Here is a 21,482-nt window from a genome sequence, read left to right as displayed (position 1 = left end):
GGATGCAGTTTCAATCCCTGGCCTTGGTCAGTGGGTTAAGGTTCCAGCATTGCTGTGAGCTGTGCTGTGGGTCACAGGTGCAGTTCAGGTCCCACATTGCTGTGGCTGCACTGTAGGCTGGCAACTGTGGCTCTGATTTGACCCCTAGGCTGGGAACTTCCATATGCCCCAGGTACAGCCTTAAAAAGAAAAAATAAATAAATAAGAACAACTCCCCCCCCCAACATTAGTCTGTCTCTCTCATATTGATATTTAAGCCTAGAGCAGCCCAACCTGAGTTTGCTAACTCTGTCCTAAGAACATTGAGAGGTACAGTGCATGTCTGACAGGTGAATGATATATCTGGACCATTCCATAGCATGTCAGGTGGGGAAATTGCTATTAGTCAGTGGGCAATCCCAGTTCTATTAGGGCCTGAGGTCTAAGCCTGTGCAGGGCTATGTGGGGATCAAACAAGGATGGATTTGAACATTTAGTACATTTCTTAGTTTAATAAATGTGTCCTCTTCTATTGGTATAGAGAAGGACAGTTTCATTTGTGTAGCAACTTTATTCAGGAACAGAGGTTAGTGTTTTGCTCATTTTTAAAATTTTTCTTAGAAGCTTTCATTTCCATGCTCAATTCATTTTTCTCTTTCATTGCCAACTCTTTAAGGAATATCCACCACAGAAACGGCGCCTTCCCAAGAATGTCACCTTCGGTCCTGTGCGCTTTCCAATCTCTTTTTTTAAAATACAAAGAATAAAAAACAGCTTTATGGAAACATGTTTCACGTATGATAAAATTCAGCCATTTAGTGTATGCAATTCAGTGACTTTCAGTAGATGCAGTTTTCCAGCCATTACCACAATCTAATTTTAGAATATTTTCATCCCATTCATTAGCATCTAATGACTCCCTGTTCCTCTCCACCCCCTGTACCTAGGCAAACACTCCTCCACTTTCTCTCTGTATAGATCTGCCTATTCTAAAGATTTTATGAAACGGAATCACACAATACATGATCCGTTGTGACTGGTTCTTTCATTGGCATGATGCTTTCAAAGCTCATCCATGCTGTAACCCATGTCAGTACTTCACTCCTTTTTATTAGCCAAATAATATTCTACCGCGTGGATAAACGAAGCCTCTTCCTTTTTTTGGACATATGATGGATCTATAACATCATATCTGATTGCAATACAACATGATTCTGTACTTTGTGAAGTGCTCACCACAACGTTTAGTTATCTATCACTACACCTGTTACAGCTTTTTTTTTTCTTGTGATGAGAGCTTTTAAGTTATATTCTTTTAGCAACTTTTAGATAGACGGTACAATATTATGAACTATAGTCGCCATGCTGTACATTATATTCCCATGACTTATTTATTTTATAACTAAAAGTTTCTATTTTTTTCATTCCCTTTATGCATTTGCCTGCTCCCCACTCCTTACCTGTGGCAACCACCAATCTGTTCTTTGTATCCATTTTTTAATTTAAAAAAATGTATTTAGTTATTTATTTTCCTTTTTATGGCAGCACCTGCAGCAAAGTGGTAGTTCCCAGACTAGGGGTCGAATCAGAGCTGCAGTGCCAGCTGACACCACAGCCACAGCAACACTGGATCTGAGACACATCTGTGACTTATACGGCAGCTTGTGGCAATGCCAGACCCTTAACCCACTGAGCAAGGCCAAGGATCGAACCCACATCCTCATGGACACTGATCAGCTTCTTAATCCACTGAGCCACAATGGAAACTCCTGTTTGTTAGTTTTTAGATTCCACATATAAGTGAGACCAGATTATACTGGTCTTTCTCTGACATTCATTTCACATACACCCTCATCTTCCATCCATATGTGATTTCATTCCCCTCTTTGATTTTCCCAGCTTTCAGTGCTCTGGGTTACCAGGTCTCTGATTATTGTCAGTATTTCTCCCTTTGAGGAGGGAGTATTTTTTTGAGGGGAAATTTAATCTGTGTTTCACCTTAGCTAGTCCTAACTCCCTTATCCTCTTTACTGATAATTTGAATATCTGAAGATTTTGCAGGTCTATTTACAGGGACTTTTCCATTCTCAGTTACAGTGATTTGACTCTGTATAGAGGTTTGTGCTTTTATTTTATTTTTTTTTTCAATGAACTGTTCTTTTTGTTCTTGAATCTGTGGGACATCTTGCTAATTTCCAGAGGGTACAGCCTCCTAGTTCACCTGGGGCATGGTGCGGAGTCTTGTCTTTTGGGCTTTCACCACCCTCGCAGACCCAAGTTCAGGGTCTCCAGAATTCAGGAGGGCTCTCCAAAGTAAAAGCTGTTTTTAGTTTTTATTTGCTCCTCTGGGTTCCTGGTTTCACTTCATTTTAGGGCTTATCATCTTCCTCCTTTTCATTAAGCTCCCTGGAAATTCATTTGAAAGATGATTTTATTTCAAATTCAGCATTTTACTTGTGTCAACTCCAAGGGTCCTTCGGGTACCGCATATAATTCACCACAGTGCCAGACAAAGAAATCTTCAGTAAACTTCATTTTCCTGGTCTTTTTTCAATTTTCTTTCTTATCTTTGACCATATCAGTCACACATAATTTATATTTGTGTTAAGACAGTTGCCATTCCTGACTCCTTTAAAAGTTTGACATGTCCATGTCTTCCTGGCTTTTACCCATGAAATGTTGTTTCTTTCTTTCTTCCTTCCTTTCCTACCTTCCTTCCTTCCTTCCTTCCTTCCTTCTTCTTTCTTCTTTCTTTTTCTTTTTTTGCTTTTTAGGGCTGCACTTATGGCATATAGAGGTTCCAAGGCTATGGGTCCAGTTGGAGCTATAGCTGCTGGCCTGCGCCACAGCCACAGCAACGCAAGATACAAGCAGCATCTGTGACCTTCACCACAGCTCATGGCAATGCTGGATCCTTAACCCACTGAGTGAGGCCAGGGATTGAACCTGTGTCCTCATGGCTGCTAGTCAAATTTTTTAACCCCAAACCTCCACGAGTGTGGTTACAATTTTCTTTTCTATTTTTTTAGTGCTGCCTCTCAGCATATGGAGGTTCCCAGTCTAGAAGTCCAATCAGAGCTGTAGCCACTGGCCTAAGCCAATGACACAGCAACACGGGATCCAAACCGTGTCTGCGACCTACACCGCAGCTCACGGCAACGCTAGATCCTTAACCCACTGAGTGAGGCCAGGGATTGAGCTCACATGTTCATGGATACTCGGCGCGTTCGTTAAGCGCTGAGCCACGATGGGAACCCCACAAATTTTCAATTTACTTTTCTCCACACCCAGCATGAAGCCTGAGTTAAGTTTTCTTTTTTTATGTTTTTGTGAGATAGGACTTTTTTTCTCCTTAATTTCCTCTCACATCAAAGTTCAGTCCACCAAATTCTCACAGGTACATATGGGTCTCCTATCAAGTCTAAGGCAGCCTCAGGCTTGAACTCCTTCTCCCTGAGCCCCATGTCCTTGTCAGGATACAGGCCCAGGAGTGGGGTTGCTGGATCTGTGGTAGTTCTAATTTAGTTTCCTGGTGAACCTCCATACTCTTTTCCACAGAGGTTGTAAAAATTTACATTCCCACCAACAGTGAGGAGGGTTCCCTTTTCTCTGCACCCTTTCTAGCATTTGCTATTTGTAGATGTGTTAATATGATCCAGCAATCCCACTCTTGGAGATATATCTGGACAAACGTTTCACTCAAAAAGATACATGCACCTCTATGTTCATTGCACCACTATTCGCAATAGCCAAGACATGAAAACTAACTAAATGTCCATCGACAGATGAGTGGATTAAGAAGACATGGTACATGGTACATGTACACAGTGGAATACTAGTTAGCCATACAAAAGAACAAAATAATGCCATTAGCAGCAACATGGATGCGACTAGAGATTCTTATACTAAACAAAGTAAGTCCAAAAAAGAAAGGCAAACACTTTATAATATCTTTTAAATGTGGCATCTCAAATATGACACAAATGAACCTATCTACAAAACAGAAACAGACTCACAGGCATAGAGAACAGATTGTAGTTGCTGAGGGGAAGGGGGAGGGGAGTAGGATGGATCAGGAGTTTGGGGTTGGTAGATGCAAACTATTTATTACATTTAGAATGGATAAGTGATGAGGTCATACTATACAACACTATATCCAATCTCTTGGGATCGAACGCGATGGGGGAGTTCCCATTGCGGCTCAGCAGTTAACAAACCTGATCTATGAGGATGAGGATTTGATCTCTGGCCTCGCTCAGTGGGTTAAGGATCCAGTGTTGCCCTGACCTGTGGTGTAGGTCGCAGACCTGGCTCCAATCCAGCATTTCTGTCCCTCTGGCCTAGGCTGGCGGCTACAGCTCCAATTGGACTCCTAGCTTAGGAACTCCATATGCTGAGACTAGGGCCCTAAAAAGACAAAAAAAAAAAAAAAAAAAAAAAAGACATGATGGAAGACAGTATGAGAAAAAGAATGTGTATATACATACATACACCTTCTTCAGTTTATATATATATGACTAGGTCACTATGCTGTACAGAAGCAATTGGCACCACACTATAAATCAACTATAATTTTTTAAAGATTAGCATAATAATAATAATGTAATAGTTAATCTTTTTGAGTGATTATTATGTGATATGCAATCTGCTTTGCTTTTATAAAGATTACTTTTTAACTTCTTTCAACAATGTTGTGAAATAGACACTAAGTTTATTCCCATTATATTGCCAAAGAAATTTGCAGACAGATTTAAAATAAATAAATATATATGTGTATATATATATATATATATATATATATATATACACAATCCTGATACTACCAGAGTTTAGCTGATTCCTCTAATGTAAAAGTCATTTCCACAGCTGCTTTACTTCCAGGATTCCTGATTTTACTTTATACTTGGATGTTGATTTCCTTTCTTTTCTTGCCTTCTCAAAAATGTATTTTTAAATATTTTTTAAAAAAGCTTTTGTGGGAGTTCCCATTGTGGGGCAATGGAAATGAATCCAACTAAGAACCACGAGGTTGCAGGTTTGATCCCTGGCCTTGCTCAGTGGGTTAAGGATCCGGCATTGCCATGAGCTGTGGTGTAGGTTGCAGACACAGCTCGGATCTGGCGTTGCTGTGACTCTGGCATAGGCCGGCAGCAACAGCTCAGATTAGACCCCTAGCCTGGGAACATCCATGTGCCATGGGTGCAGTCCTAGAAAGACAAAAGATTAAAAAAATTAAAAAATAAAAAATAAAATAAAAAGATTTTTCCACCATCTTTAGTTGTTTTTCAGTGGTGGGTGTCTGCGTTATTCAATGCCATCATAATAGACATATAATCTTTTCAATATATTTCAGAATGCAAATGATCACTTTGTTTCTTCCTATTTTAGCTCTTCCATGTCAGGTTAGTATCATAGGAATCCCCTTGTTCGTTCACCTAGCGATGTTGAGTTCTAAAAATTGAAACCTGGGAGAAGTTCCCCTCATGGCTCAGCGGTAACCAGCCTAATATCCATGACTACGCGGGTTCGATCCCTGGCTTTGCTCAGTGAGTTAAGGAGCCGGCATTGCCATGAGCTGTGGTGTAGTTCTCAGAAGCAACTCACATCTGGCATTGCTGCGGCTGTGGCATAGGCTGGCAGCTGTAGCTCCTATTTGACCCCTAGCCTGGGAACTTCCATATGCCGTGGGTGCAGCCCTAAAAAGAAAAAAAAAAAAAATCGAAATCCAGAAAACAAACTCTAGACCAAAGTCCCTATGGTAGGTTTCCATGGCAGGGAAGTTATGTCAAAATTAAAGTTCGGCTTCTCTCCACATCCCCACATCAATAAGCTGGAATATGCCAAGGCATCCAGAGGGTTTGGAGTCTGGGACACAGTGGTCCTTGTTCCATTTGGGATGTTGCTTATGAGAAAGATTATTTACTGGCCTTGTGTTTAGTACCATTCTCTCCAGCCTGCAGTCTGAAATTCTGAAAGGGTATGTAAACACTGATAAATTGAAGGTTATATGTACATGAAAATTAATATATTAACTGCTGGAATATTAGCCATAAAAAGAATGATATAATGTCATTTGCAGCAACATGGATGGACTTAGAAACTATCATACTGAGTGAAGTTAGTCAGACAGTGAAAGACAAGTATCATATATCACCTATACATGGAATTTTTTTTTAAAAAAAGGGTACAAATGAACTTTTTTGCACAACAAAAATAGACTCACAGACTTTGAAAAACTTATGGTTACCAAAGGGGACAGGTCGGGGGTGGGGAGGAGGGATGGAATGGGATTTGGGACTGGCGTATGCACACTGAAGTGTATAAGATGATTGGCCAGTGGGGACCTGCTGTATAGCACAGAGAATTCTCCCCCGTATTCTGCGATAATCTATATGGGCAATGAATCTGATCAAGAATGGATATGTGTATATGTATGACTGGGTCACTGTGTTGTACAGAAGAAATTATCACAACCTTGTAAATTAACTGTACTTCAATAAAACCTTTAAAAATAAAATAAAATAAATAAATAATATATTAACTGCTTTGTGAAGGCATTGCTGGTGTAAGAGAGAAGAGTCTACCGTCAAGACTCAAAGAAGCCACAGGCTTTGCATGGCACTCAGCCAGTTCTGGATTTGGATGTTTTGACTCAGTTGTAATCCTGCCAGAGCATTAGCGATGTTGAATGAAGTTACATGCATTCCCTTCCAGAGCCTGGAAACTTCCAGTCAGCAGGGTTACTAACCTATCGGGCCTTTATGGCAATGGGAAAACATTCTCTTCTTACACCTCTTAAGGGCATCTTTAATTTCCTTGTTCCTTAGACTGTAAATCAAAGGATTCACCATGGGGGTCACCACTGTGTAGAAGACAGATGCCGTCTTATCATAGCCCAGAGCGTTATTAGCACTGGGGTGCATATAGACAAAGAGTCCTGATCCAAAGAAAAGGGTCACTACTGTCAGGTGAGAAGCACAGGTGTTGAAGGCCTTGGACCTGCCTTCCACTGAGCTGATCTTCAAGATGGCAGCAATGATATAACTATACGATATCATGATGATTAAGACGGACGTCATGCCAAAAATCACTGCTATCGCAAATTTCATGACTTGTAGGAAAAAGGTTTCAGAGCAGGAGAGGACTAGTAATTGAGGCAGGTCACAAAAGAAGTGGTTGATAATATTTGGGCCACAGAAATTGAGCTGAAGTAAAGCACACAGTTGGATCACGAGCCAAGGATACCGGTTATATAGACTCCAACCAGCATCTGCACACAGAGGGTGGGGGACATGACGACTGCGTAGAGGAGAGGATTGCAAACGGCAGCATAGCGATCGTAAGCCATGGCGGCCAGGAGGCAGCACTCGGTCAGACCCAGGCTAGAGAAGAAGAAGTACTGCAGGGCACACCCTGTAAAGGAGATGAATTCAGGCTTCTGGAAGAAGCTTGAGAGCATTTGGGGGGTTGTGGAGGTAACATAGCAGAAATCTAAGAAGGATAAGTTGCTGAGGAAGAAGTACATGGGCGTATGTAGGCAGGAGTCCATCCTAATCAGAAGGATGAGGCCCACGTTCCAGACCACTGTCAAGAGGTAAATCCCCAAGAATACAGCAAAGAGAACAATTTTGAACTTGGGAGAATCTGAGAATCCCAAAAGAATGAATTTGGTGACTATTGTATTGTTTCCTCCTCCAGCCATTGTCTTGAGAAATTTCTTCACACTGCAGAAAGATGCTTGGGTTAATGATTGACTGTTTTAGTATTAGGAAACATATTTGTTTTGGATATAGTTTCGTGGTTTTGGAACAAAATTATCCATAGTCAAGATAATATTTTTTGGAGTTCCCATCATGGTGCAGCAGAAATGAAACCGATTAGGAACCATGAGGTTTTGGGTTCAATCCCTGGCCTTGCCTAGTGGGTTAAGGGTCTGGCATTGCTGTGAGCTGTGATGTAGTTCAAAGATATGGCTCAGATCTGGCTTTGCTGTGGCTGTGGTGTAGGCCAGCAGCTGTAGTTCCAATTAGACCCCTAGCCTGGGAACCTCCATATGTCTCGGGTGCAGCCCTAAAAAGAAAAAAAAAAAAAAAAAGATAATATAATATTTTTTAACCTAGCTACAAAATAGAAACAGACTCACAGACACTGAAAACAGACTTAGGGTTGTCAAAGGGGAGGGGAGAGGGAGTTGGATGGAATGGGAGTTTGGGGTTGGGAGATGCAAACTATCACATTTAGAATGGATAAGCAATGAGGTCCTGCTGTGCAGCACAGGGAACTATATCCATCACTTGGGTTAGATCATGATGGAAGATTACATAAGAAAGGGAATGTGTATATATGTATACATACGACTGGGTCACTTTGCTGTATAGCAGAAATTGCCACAACATTGTAAATCAACTACACTTTAATTAAAAATTCAACTATAAAAAAGAACATTTTAAAATAGTATCTCACTATAAAACATTTTTAAAAAACTTTGGGAATCCCATTTCCCATTTATACTTGATAGTTTGTGATACAGTTTGCAAATGTTTCTGCACACATGTGTGTTCACATATACACACGCAGATATTGCCAAAATGCTGTCTAAAACTTGGTACTAATTTACACAGTGTTAAGAGTTTTTGACAATATACCTTACCATCCCATTATCAATACTGCCCATAGTTGTTTAACTTTATACTTTGACAACCTTATAGGTAAAAAAATATTATTTCATTAGATTTCATTTGCATTGAGTTTACTGATTTGCTTATATACATGTATTTTTTAACCCATTTCATTTTATTTATTTTTTATCTTATTTTTATTTTTTATTTTTTGTCTTTTGTCTTTTTAGGGCCACACCCATGGCACAAGGAGGTTCCCAGGCTAGGGGTCTAATCGGAGTTGTTGCTGCCAGCCTACTGCAGAGCCATAGCAACACCAGATCTGAGCCGCATCTGCAACCTACACCACAGCTCATGGCAATCCTGGATCCTTAACCCATTGAGTGAGGCCAGGGATCGAACCCGCAACCTCATGGCTCCTAGTTGGATTCATTTCCACTATGCCACGATGGGAACTCTATCTTTTTTTTTAACTTCCAAGTCATGTGGAAGTTCCTGGGCCAGGGATTGAACACACATCACAGCAGGGACCCAAGCTGCTTATAGTAACGATGGTGGATCCTTAACCCAGGGCACCACAAGAGAACCCCTTTACCCATTTTTAGTAGGCTGTTTATCATTGCTTTGTAGGAGCTCTTAACATATCAAAGATGATAACTCTCTCTCCCTCATACATTTTGCTAAATCTTTTCCAAGTTTGTCACTTATTATCAATATTATTTATACTGAAATTTGTTATATGGATTTTTCTTATTTTTAGATCATCAATTTTCTATGATATTTATGTTCCTGGCCTTGGTATTATACTTAAAAAGACTTCTTTACACAATCCAAAAGTCTTTGACATTTTCTTTTAATTCACTTATAATTTTATGTTTACATTGAAAATTTCTGAGCATATTAGTATACGGAGTGAGGTATGCACATAAGATGATTTTGGTTTTCTTTTTCCAAACTGCCACTTGTCCTAACACAATTAATGGAATCATTTCTCCATTGATTAAAGTCACTTCTTTGATGAAGTTGTTTACAAATTCCCTTCTGCCCAATTTTTTTTTTTTGTTGGTCTTTTTAGGGTGCACCATTGACATATGGAAGTTCACAAACTAGGGGTGAAATCAGAGTTGTAGCTGCCAGCCTACACCAGAGCCATAACACCACCAGATCCGAGCTGCATCTTCAACCTACCCCATAGCACAAGGCAACGCCAGATGCTCAACCCACTGAGTAAGCCAGGGATCAAACCCATGTCCTCATGGATCCTAGTCAGGTTCATTACTGCTGAGTCACCACTGGAACTCAAAATCTGCCCAATTGTTAATCTAATAGTCCATGAATCCTATGTCTAGCCCTGCACAACATTTTATAATTATGTATAACTATATTTTATTTTAAAGTAATAGAACATTTTGATAAGTGGTAAGAAAAACATTCCTTCATTGTTTCACTTTGAGATCATTTTATAAATTATATATTCTCTTTTAAATATTATTTTCCATCATGGTCAATGCAGGAGATTGTCATAACGTACCTAAAAATATAACTTCTATATCCTGCATGATTTTCTTGATAACAGAAAGATGTCAATTGTACTTTCAACTTTACCGCCAATCATAAGCTGATGGCAAGAATGTACTTGTTCCATGAGAAATAACACCAATTGTCAAGAACTCACAGTAACCTGAGAAGGTCTTCTTTAGAAAGAGGTTCTGAGTGTAACCCTGAATGAATATCAACCTCAGATAGATCTGGAAGAGGGGAAGAAAAGTGTGAGAGTCTTGGGTCAAAAGCACTTACTACATAACCTGGACCAAGTTACTTTAACCTTTCTGAACCTCAGTTTCTTCACTCATGAAATAGAGATGTAATGATTGGTTGTAGGCTCACAGTAAGGAGAGCAAGAGATCATACACTGAGTACCTTGCACGATTCCTGGAAGTAGGTAGAATTTCCTCTGTTTTGATTATGATGGAGGGAAAACATGGCTATGCGGATGAGGGAGGCTCTCAAGTTGGGAGTCGGAGCCCTTGAATACCATTGCCATGTGCCCCATGCTGCCATTGACCACAGTTCTCATCTAGATGTCTGTGAGGAAGGTGGATCACTGATGCTGTTTATTCCTCTGGAGTCTGGGAACTCCAAAGGACCATCCCACTGCAGACCCCAATGGAATATCCACTGCCCCTTCCTAGTCTGGACAGTTTCCTAGATTCCTAGGACAGTCGTTGGACACTTACCATCTTTCAACTGTCTCCTAAAGGAACATTCCTATGGGAGGGCCTTCCCTTCCAAACTCTTCTTTGGCCCTGCAATCTCCTGACCAGCTTTGAGAAGAGAGGCACTTCCACCTGGGGTTCATTTAAATGTCTCCTTAGAATCCAAAGTGGAAAGAGGATGGCTAATTAACCTGTCCAGGTAATTGCTCTCTAGTGCAACGACCATAGAAAACATGAAAGATTCCCCTGCCGATTCCATTTTCTCTTTGTGGATGATTCAAGTTGAGAAAACTTTTTTAGATGAATGGATGACTAGAATAGGAGCACATCTCACACATCATCTTTGTCTAAAACCTTATGGATTGATTTTTGTCAGTCTTTGCTGAATATTATATTTTCAGAATATTATAATGTACCTGTCTCACTTGACATGTCATAATACGTATGTAAATAAAAATAAAAAATTGATTAAAAAGGATTCATTTTTCTTTTCTTTTTTCCCTAAAATGTTTTTTAAAAAAATTCTTAAACCCCATTACAAACTTGGTATTAAGTTATATAATGTTTCTCTTTATTTATTATGTATTGAATTACAATTAATTTACAATATTATGTTCATTTCAGGTGTACAACATAATTTGAAGTTTTATACATTGTGAAATGATCACCCTATAAGTCTAGTTACCATCTATCACCATACAAACTTACTAAAATATTGACTACATTCTCCATGCTCTAACATTACATACTACGGCATTTATAACTGGATGTTTGTACTTAATCTCCTTCATTCATCCTCCTACCTCACTCTTCTCCACAACCACCGATTTGTTCTCTGTATCTGAGTCTATTTATATTTTCCTATGTTTGTTCTTTCGTTTTTTTAGATTCCACAAATAAATGAAATTATATGGTATGCGTCTTCCTCCGAGTTTATGTCACTTAGTATTTTACACTCTAGGTCCATTCATGTTGTCACAAATGGCAAGATTCACCTTTTTAATGGCTGAGAACTACTCCATTGCCATGTGTGCAGGTGTGTGTACGTGTGTGTGTATCACATTTTCTTTATTCATTCATCTTTTGAGCCGCCCTTAATTTGCTTCCATAACGAACATCAGAGTGGATATAGCTTTTCAAATTATTGTTTGTATTTTCTTCAGAAAAATTCCCAGAGGTAGAATTACTACATCTTCTGGTAGGTCTTGAATTTTTTGAGGAACGTCATACTGTTTCCACAGTGACTGCACCAATTTACATTCCCACCTGCAATGAACAGGAATTCTCTTTTCTCCAAATCCTCACCAACACTCGATATTTGTTGTCTTTTTTGATAATAGCTATACTGACAGGCATGAGGTGATATGTCATGGTGGTTTTGATTGAATTTCCCTGATGATTAATGATGCTGAGTACCTTTTCACGTGCATGTTGCTATCCACACTTTTTTTGCTTTTTTTTTTTTCTGTCTTTTTAAAGCCTACACCCACAGCATATGGAGGTTCCCAGGCTAGGGGTCTAATTGGAGCTGTTGCTGCCAGCCTACACCACAGCCACAGCAATGCCATGTCCGAGCCACATCTGCGAACTCCATCACAGCTCATGGCAATGCTGGATCCTTAACCCACTGGGCAAGGCCAGGGATCGAACCCACAACCTCATGGTTCCTAGTCAGATTCGTTTCCACTGAGCCATGATGGGAACTCTGATTATTGAATAATTTTATACTAAGTTCATTTCTATGGTTCAGAGTATAACAGGACATTTCATTCTTTTAGCCATTCTTGGAGGTATTTATTTTTTCTTCTTCTTCTAATATTATTTTTGTTTCCATGATTTTTGTTGAAGTATAACTCATATATTATAAAATTCACCATTTTAAGTGTACAGTGATTTTTAGTAGATTTTATAGAATTGTGGAATCATTCCCACAATCCAATTTTAGAACATTCTTCTCATACACACACAAAAAAAGATCCCTTAAGTCCACTGGTAGTTTACTTGCATTCTCAGTATAGTTTTGGTTAGGGTACTACTATCTCAAAACTCCAATCTTTCATCCGTTATTTGGGATGGTATGAGTCCTGGATCCTCCAAAGAAAGATGCAAGTGTCACAGCTATGAGACAAGGTTATGGAGTTTATAGGTTGGTGCTTTTCCCCCAAGTACTTGTGGTGACGGAGATAGCATCAAGGAAAATCTGAAAAAGCAGGTGCTGCTGCAAATTATATGTGGTGTCTAATTCTGTAGAGTGCAGCATATTACTTATTTTTAGTAGTTGCCTTTGCCTTTATTTTGCCATCACAATAAAGCCTCTCAGCTTTATTCTGTCTCAGCTCATAAGTTTACCAGCACTGGTGTTCATCTTTACATTACTCATGCTTATTTCAAATAAATAATTGCTCTCCTACCCTCCAAGGATAAAGTTATTCACCTGCAGTCACATCGAGGCTTGGCTCCATCAATGATTCACTTTCTGCTATTTATTTTCCAAGCCCTATTTTTATCTGTCTGTGAATATACTCACATCACTGACTTCCTTTTTGCCTTCACCCCTTCATTCTGGTGGGAGCCATCCTCTTTCCCAATGGTAAGAGCAGAGAGAATGAGTTAAGAAAGTGCCTCGGTTACTGCAATCAAAAGGCATATGTACTTATGGATTGGGCCTTTGTGTCTCTTGTACTGCGTGGTTTGGAGGCTTTTCTTCAATCAGCTCTGTCAGTGGTTATTGTCATCCACACCAAATATATATCTCTCTGGTGATTTTATAAGAGGTGGCCTTTGGTCATTAGTCCATGTACTTTGCATTTTCCTCCTCCATGACCGTCTGGCTCTTTTGATTTATTATCCCTTTCCCACCCCTCCTGGGTTGCATAAGAAAATTTATGATCCTTTCCCATGCCTCTCTGTAGTCACAGAAAACTCAGGAGGATTTTCTCAAGATCTTTATCAGCCTAGGCTTTTCTTGCTGCTCTTTACACTCTAGGCTGCCACCTTATATTTATGTGGTAAGTAGAAGAATTCTAGAATCTGTATTGCTTTTGCGTGCTCCCAGTCAAGGGGCACCCTTGAGTGCCTTCTCCTTTGGATTTTTCAAAAGAGCTTATTTATCATTCTGGACTCTAGACTTAACCCAAAATGATCAGGGAGCAAGGGACGAGAATCCCCAAATAATCCACCCAAACTTTCCTGGTTCACACCCAGTTCTTGGCTTTGTCCATTCACCAATATGGAGAATATTTATTTGGTTTGATCAGGTTTATCAGCTTCCAAGCCTTTTTTGGTCTTTCAGTTGAACCAAAGATTTTGAATTTAAACAACAGGAATTTTCACTATTTATTCCCTGGTTCTGTGGTGGTAACTTTCTATCTCATATGAGTGACTAATGTCTGACTTTCTAGCTTGGAGGAAGACTTTCAAGATTCAAACAAAGGAATTCAATGAAAAACAAAGGGGTAAAAATTCACTGGCAAATGTCATCCTACCACCATAATAGAAAGACACAAACATGAAACTCCCATTCTAAGGAATAATTAATTCTAGTCAGACGGACTACGTTTCAACTTTATCTGTACCACTCATGAGCTATTAAGCATTGGGACAGTTACTCCAACTTTTCTTCCAGTTTTTTCAGATTAAAAAATGTATATAGCAGTAATGCATCTCTGGTGAAATTGTAAGAATTAAATGAGCAAATACATGTAAAGTACACAGAACAGTGCTTGGCCCTTGGTAAAGGCTCAAGAAGCATGTCCTATTCTCATTACCGCTAACTAACATGGCTAGCATTTCATTAGCATTCATTGTCTTGGCCATAATGGTAGTTTGTTGATGTCTTTCATTCCAATAGGTTAGTGTTTATCTTGTGTCAAATATCAAGCATTTTCTGGGCAGCAGTGTAGTTAGTGGTAGCTGCTAGGTTAGCTTCTCACACTTCAATAGCTTTGGCTAGTAAGAAGACAGTGAGCCTGAGTGGATTTAGAGAAAAGGCAGCATCAGCTTTATGTTTGCATCAGTTCCTGCCCTCTCTCAAGAGCCATGGAGGCAATGAAGAAGCAGACGCAGGAAAATCACCCACACTGTGTGGGTTTGTGTGACACTTGAGGAACATTATTTTTATTTATTTATTTATTTATTTATTTTTGCTTTTTGCTTTCTGGAAGTTCCCAGGCTAGGGGTCAAATGGGAGCTGTAGCCACCAGGGCATGCTGATCACAGCCACACAGGATCTGAACTGTCAGCAACCTACACCACAACTCACAGCAGCGCTGGGTCCCTAACCAACTGAGCTAGGCCAGGGGTGGAACCTGCAGCCTCATGGATATTACTTATTCATTTCTGCTGCTCTACAACAGGAACTCCCAAGGAACACTAATGTTAAAATACCGCCAGTCTTATAAAGGGCTGCTGGCAGCCTGCCCATCTTCCCCCTCCAGAGACATTATCTTTATCATCCTGAAAAATAAGCAAATATTCTCCATGGTGAAGATGTTTCTATTGCTACTATTCTGGTGGGTTTGACAGATTTCTAAAACATTGCACAGTCATTTGGTCACCAGAGGTGAAATAGATCATCAGAAAAATGAACGTGATGATCTTGGTAAAATTCACATAATAATCAAACTGTCAAATTCAATTTGTCCCCAAAGAAAGGAAAAATAATTTATTTTATGGTGAGTGTTAGGGACCTAACCAGGCCTAAAAAAAATGGAATATTCAAAAGGATCTTTCAGAATAATTAAATTCTATTCAATATTTTAAATTATTTTAAATTACTTTTATTAATTTGACAGGTGCAATGTGGCAGAAATAGCTGTTGTAATTTGCATTTATCTGATTACTTTGAGCTTGAGCTATTTTTCATTATTTTCTTAGAGTCATATTCTCTTTTGTAATTCAGCCTTAAATGGGGTTTGTAATAATCTGATTAATTTTCAAGACAATGAATAAAAACTCCATCAAATTATTAACCCTTTGTAGAATATCATTTGTTCCTTTACTTTTTTTTTTTTTTTTTTTTGCTTTATGGGGCTGCCTCTGTGGCATATGGAGGTTCCCTGGCTAGGGGTCCAATCAGAGCTGTAGCTAATGGTCTACACCACAGCCACAGCAATGTCAGATCTGAGCCACATCTGCAATCTACACCACAGCTCACAGTGATGCCAGATCCTTAACCCACTGAGACAGACCAGGGGTAGAACCTGTGTCCTCATAGATGCTAGCTGGATTAATTTCCACTGAGCCACGACAAGAACTCCCAAACTTATTTTTATATTCTGAAATATTTAATCTCAAAATTATAAATTTAATAGTCTTTTTATAAATAACTTGTAGGGGCTTCCTTTATTAAAAATTAATTTTAATCTAACTGGATATTTTTAAAATAGAGTTTTTTGTTCTACTTTTCAACTTGTGTACCATTTCCACATAGTTTAAATTATTGTATAAGTTGACTACCTAGGGACACAAGCCATTACTTATGAAGTGTTTTGTTTCCAAAATATTCTTGTTATTGTAAACCTTTATTTTCCAAGTGGAACATTAGCATCATTTTACAAAATTCTTTTCACCATTCCCTCTACCACCACCATTGAATGCTATTGGGATTTGGATTGGAATTAACAAACAAATCACTTGATTAAAACAGGCAAGTTTTCGATATTCTTGTTCAGATCAAAGGAATTATCTTTCCTGAAAAGTCAACCATCCTGTTGTCTATGTCTGTTTAATTATTGCCTTTTGAACTTCCTATTACATTACATTGGATCTACTGAAGCAATTCCTCATGCCTCACCATCTGGCTGATCATATTCATCTGTTTATACTTTTTCTCTGAATTCTTAGGAAAGATCCCAAGGTAGTTTTCTAATTTGATGTTTGGTTTTCTGAGACATCCAATTTGCTGCTCACTGCCTCAACCATTTTTAAAATTCTGGGACCTATGTACCACGCCGTGGTCAAGCCTGTGGATGAAAATGGCTCTGATGACTTTCTGAATGTCAGGTGAATATTAATCTTTCTGAAGCTGCTCTTGCAATAACTATAGCAACTACTGATCCATTCCTGCCAATGTGTCTCAATTTAGGAAACAGGAACCTTTTCCAAACCCCCGTTTTCTCTTCACCTTTTGACATCTACTTTTATTCATCAAAAATAAAGTATTAGAACACTTATGTAACATGGGATATGGGAGTACTTGAATATATGATCATTGAAATGTATAGTGACAAACAGAACAATCCATCAGCAATCAATGCTGAATTAGGAGCATGTAGTTTATGCCCAGGGTCCTAGAATCTACCAAATCCCATCCTCTTTTGCTAACACAGAAAGGAAAATGTAACGTCTTAAAACACAGGGTTTACTACTCCATAGCTCAGAGCATGTCTGTTCTCAGTCATGGTGCTAAATTCCTGAAGCAGCCTAGAAACCCAGAAGATACTGCATGAGAGAAGTAATAGCTGCAGATTACGTTTCCCGTAAAGCAACTTTACATTAGTTACCTCTGTTTCTTTAAAAAGAGCACTAAGATAAAAATGTTAATCTTGTATAGTTATAAAAAGAGAAGCAAGCACACAGTACTTTCCCAGAGTCTAATTATTGGGACTCTTTCATGATAAATCAATCTCTGAAGCTTTGTCATTCATGAGAAATTCCTCCGCAGGGATATTTATTCTATACATTCATACCTTATAGGTAATTTGAAGGTCAGAATAAAAGGGACTTGGTAGACAATGTAAATAGGCTCCTCTTAATTCAAGGCCAAATCACTCTTTCTGAGGATTATTTTTTCATAATTGAAGAGATTTTTAATGTTTAGTAATTATGGTTAACTATGACATTGTCTGGCTATGACATTGACTCAAAGAAGTATTTCTCTTCAGGGATTTTAACTCTCTATGACCATAAAAATATTAAAGATTCAGCAAAGCAAATTGTGTGGCATGTATGGACTTATTTTTCTTTCTCAACTCCAGTCCATTCCCTTAAGGTCTTTTATCGTTAGGCTAACGCTGAGGGTGGTCTGAATGGGATCACAACAGATGTTAGTGCTGAAAAAGACATTAGATGAAATCGAGATTTACAGCCCTATATCTAACTTCCCTTGACAAAAATCTTATCCAATAACTGTAACTCAGCTTTTGTCCAAAAGAACATTCTTTTTCACTTCCAAGCGCCATGAAATCAGATTCTCCCCCCAGGAATATGGAGTCCGAGAGGTAGGATCTTCAAAGCTATTGTGTCTATAGTTGTCCACGGGTTTGCTTTAAGTTCTTAAATAATGCTTGTGAGGATTTTGAATTTTCCCTTCTGAACATAAAAGGAGAAGTGTACATGATGCCTTTTACCAGGGATACTCTCTTGAGTACATCTTTTATTTCTGGCCTAAGATTATAGAAATCAGAATTCTATCAGAAGATAAACAAGGGGAGTGAGTTTTTGTCCCAGCCTCAACTCTCCAGTATTTCTCTATGCCTTGCAACAATTCCAACCAAGGTTAAAAGGGAGATGGGAAAATCTAGACTTTCTTATGCACCAGAAGTTCAGCTTCTTATAGCTGATTTTGCCACCCACTTCCCCCTTGTTAGTTATTGAGGAAAAAACTTCCTAATGGAGGCTTGATCTACTTTAAAAGAAAAAAAAAAGGAACTTGAAGACATTGTTGGAGGTGCCTAAATCAGGTTCTACACAAGCTCACCAACAAAGTACCGTTTTCTGATTCCCTTTTCTGGTGACACAGTGAAGAACGAAGAACAAGATGACTCTATAGCAATGAGGGACAAGGAATTGTCTAAGGGTCCCTAATAAGCCATTGATCAACCAAACCTTAAAAACAACACCCAAGTTAAGCATTCTTATTACAACACATTTATTTGTCTTTTTTTTTCTTTTTTTTTTGTCATTTCTTGGGCTGCTCCCACGGCATTTGGAGGTTCCCAGGCTAGGGGTCTAATCAGAGCTGTAGCTGCCAGTCTACGCCAGAGCCAGAGCAACACGGGATCCGAGTCACGTCTGCCACCTACACCACAGCTCACGGCAACACCAGATCGTTTACCCACTGAGCAAGGCCAGGGATTGAACCCGCAACCTCATGGTTCCTAGTCGGATTCGTTAACCACTGCGCCACGCCAGGAACTCCGTACAACACATTTATTTGTATGTGACGTTAAAAAATTGTTTGATCTCTTATGGGTTTCTTTCCTTTTTTTTTTTTTTTGCTTTGAACAAATATGTAAATGAAGAATTAATTCATAATTTCCAGAGATGAAAGAATAGGTTAAATGTGAGAACTAACCTAATTATTTAGGAAATTCTTCATAAAAATATCTTCCAAGGGAGTTCCATTGTTAGCACAGCAGGTTGAGGATCCAATACTTCAACTGCAGTGGCTTGGATCAATCTCTGACCTGTGGCACAGGTTCAATCTCTGGCCTGGGAACTTTCACATGCTGTGGGTGTAGTCAAAAAAAAAAAAAAAAAAAACTCTCGGTACTAATAATAATTCCTGTCCTACCTAAAGTGAGATGCTATGAGGAGGCTTGCTGTTCTCCTGGCAGCCTTGACCAGCACTGGCATTGTTGGTCCCTGAGGTAATACAAGCTAAGTAGGGATGGAATATTGAAGTTGAATGGTCACACCATGCTGACCGGCTACAAAAATACTTGTGGATTGCTTGGCCCATTGATGTATTAGATCATCACTGATGAAGGATGGAGATATTAAACTTCTAGATGCTTATGCATTTTTCTTGTCCTTGTGCCAGTCCTGGTCTATAAAAGAAGACTATAGCAACTATAATTCAGTCTGCAAGTAGGAGAGTTCAGGATCTATGTTCTAGTTGACATTTCTCTTACACTGTTCATCTGAAATAAATTCCATGATTAGTAACACCAGGAAAAGATTCTCTTCTTGCATCTACTTAGGGCATCTTGGATTTCCTTGTTCCTTAGATCAGTGGATTTAGCATGGGAATTATAACAGTGTATAAGACAGATACCAACTTGTTTTGGCTCAGGGAATCACCAGAATTAGGATACATATAAATGAAGATACCTGAGCCAAAGAAGAGGGTCACTGCTGTCAGGTGAGAAGCACAGGTATTGAAGGCCTTGGACCTGCCTTCAGCTGAAGTGATCTTCAGAATGGTGGCAACGATGTAACAATAGGATATTATAATAACCAGGACAGATGTGAGTCCAAAGATCACTGTGAGCACAGAGGTCATGACTTGAAAGAAAAAGGTGTCAGAGCAGGATAAGATTAGAAGTTGGGGCAGGTCACAGAAGAAATGATTGATGACATTTGGGCCACAAAAATGGAGCTGAAACAAGGCACATAGTTGAATGAATGAGCCAAAGAATCCAGTTATACAAGATCCTGCCACCATCTGCACACAGAGGGTGGGGGACATGACGGCTGCGTAGAGGAGAGGATTGCAAACGGCAGCATAGCGATCGTAAGCCATGGCGGCCAGGAGGCAGCACTCGGTCAGACCCAGGCTAGAGAAGAAGAAGTACTGCATGGTGCATCCCATAAAGGAGATGAATTTATACTTCTTGAAGAAATCAGAGAGCATTCTGGGGGCTATGGTGGAAACGTAGCAGATGTCCAGCAAGGATAGGTTACTGAGAAAAAAGTACATAGGTGTGTGCAAATGCGAATCCATCCTGATAAGCGTGATAAGACCCATGTTCCAGGACACTGTCGTGAGGTAGATCCCTAGGAATACTGAAAAGAGGACAGCGGTGAGCTTTGGAAATTCAGAGAATCCCAAGAGAATGAACCTTGTAATTGTTGTACTGTTCTTTCCCCCAGCCATTGTTCGCTGATCCTGGGGTCTACAGGGAAAGAAGAGAATAAATCTCTAAGTCGAGTTACCCCAATTTCTATTGGAATAAACTGCCTATACCCACACTGAAGACAGAATAAAGAGAAATGTTGAATTGTTTTATAGGAAATAACCTTGGTTAACTTTGTCCCTAAATAATGGTTCTGGGTGTCGATTTTCCCACATGTAAAGGAGGATATTACATTTTTCATTATTAACCCATCAACCTCTCACGAAGGTGAAAGAAAGTATATTAACATTTGGAAAGCCCTTCTTAAAAGATACTTGGGAAATTTTAGGATATTATTAACAGGAAACAACTCCTATATATATTTTAGTGACTAACAGCATGACCTTAGATGTCACATACTTCTAATGGGATGTGGCTTTGCTGTCTGTGAACTTTATGACTCTAAAGAGATTGTTAGCTTTCTACCTAAGTTATTTCATCTGAAAACTAGTAAAATAACTATAATAGAACATATCTTAAAAGGTTTATTTGAGGTTAAATTAGGTCTGTTTTATATAGACCTTTGGTAGTGTTGTAGAGCTAGTTTGGAGGGGCTGAATTCTCTCAGCTTTTGCTAGCCTAGATCCTGAGCCTCTGTGCCCTCCATTCCTCATGCTAATATCTGAAATTCAACGTTAAATATTTCTCTTTAGACTCAAATACCTCAGTTTCTGTTATAATTCAAATAATCCCATTGGGATAGGGGAGAAGGGACATGGTTACTGTGAGAAACTAAAAAAGGAAAAATAATCATTGAAACTGGATACATGAAGCCTCTGGGTTGAGGGCAGAGGAGAGCATGGTTGCAAGAAGAAAAAGGGGGGAAAAAA

The 21,482-nt window shown here is 39.2% G+C and overlaps 2 protein-coding genes across 2 annotated transcripts; both read right to left on the bottom strand.

Moving 5' to 3' along the window:
- Window positions 6,723–7,681, bottom strand: LOC100524665 (olfactory receptor 1440-like). Its single transcript, XM_021084673.1, is given in 2 exon segments — window positions 6,723–7,210; window positions 7,213–7,681. Coding segments are annotated over 2 exon segments (957 nt in total).
- Window positions 19,761–20,633, bottom strand: LOC110259716 (olfactory receptor 1440-like). The gene has a single exon (XM_021085465.1). The coding sequence runs from the start codon at window positions 20,631–20,633 to the stop codon at window positions 19,761–19,763; it is 873 nt and encodes a 290-aa protein (XP_020941124.1).

Source organism: Sus scrofa, chromosome 2 (assembly GCF_000003025.6).
Source record: "Sus scrofa isolate TJ Tabasco breed Duroc chromosome 2, Sscrofa11.1, whole genome shotgun sequence".
Taxonomy (NCBI): Eukaryota; Metazoa; Chordata; class Mammalia; order Artiodactyla; family Suidae; genus Sus; species Sus scrofa.
Note: the sequence above shows the minus strand (reverse complement) of the source record. Positions and strands in the feature narration are given on the sequence as shown.

Excerpts from the sequence above, each read along its gene's own strand:
- LOC110259716 (XM_021085465.1), bottom strand. The coding sequence starts at position 20,633 with ATGGCTGGGGGAAAGAACAGTACAACAATTACAAGGTTCATTCTCTTG.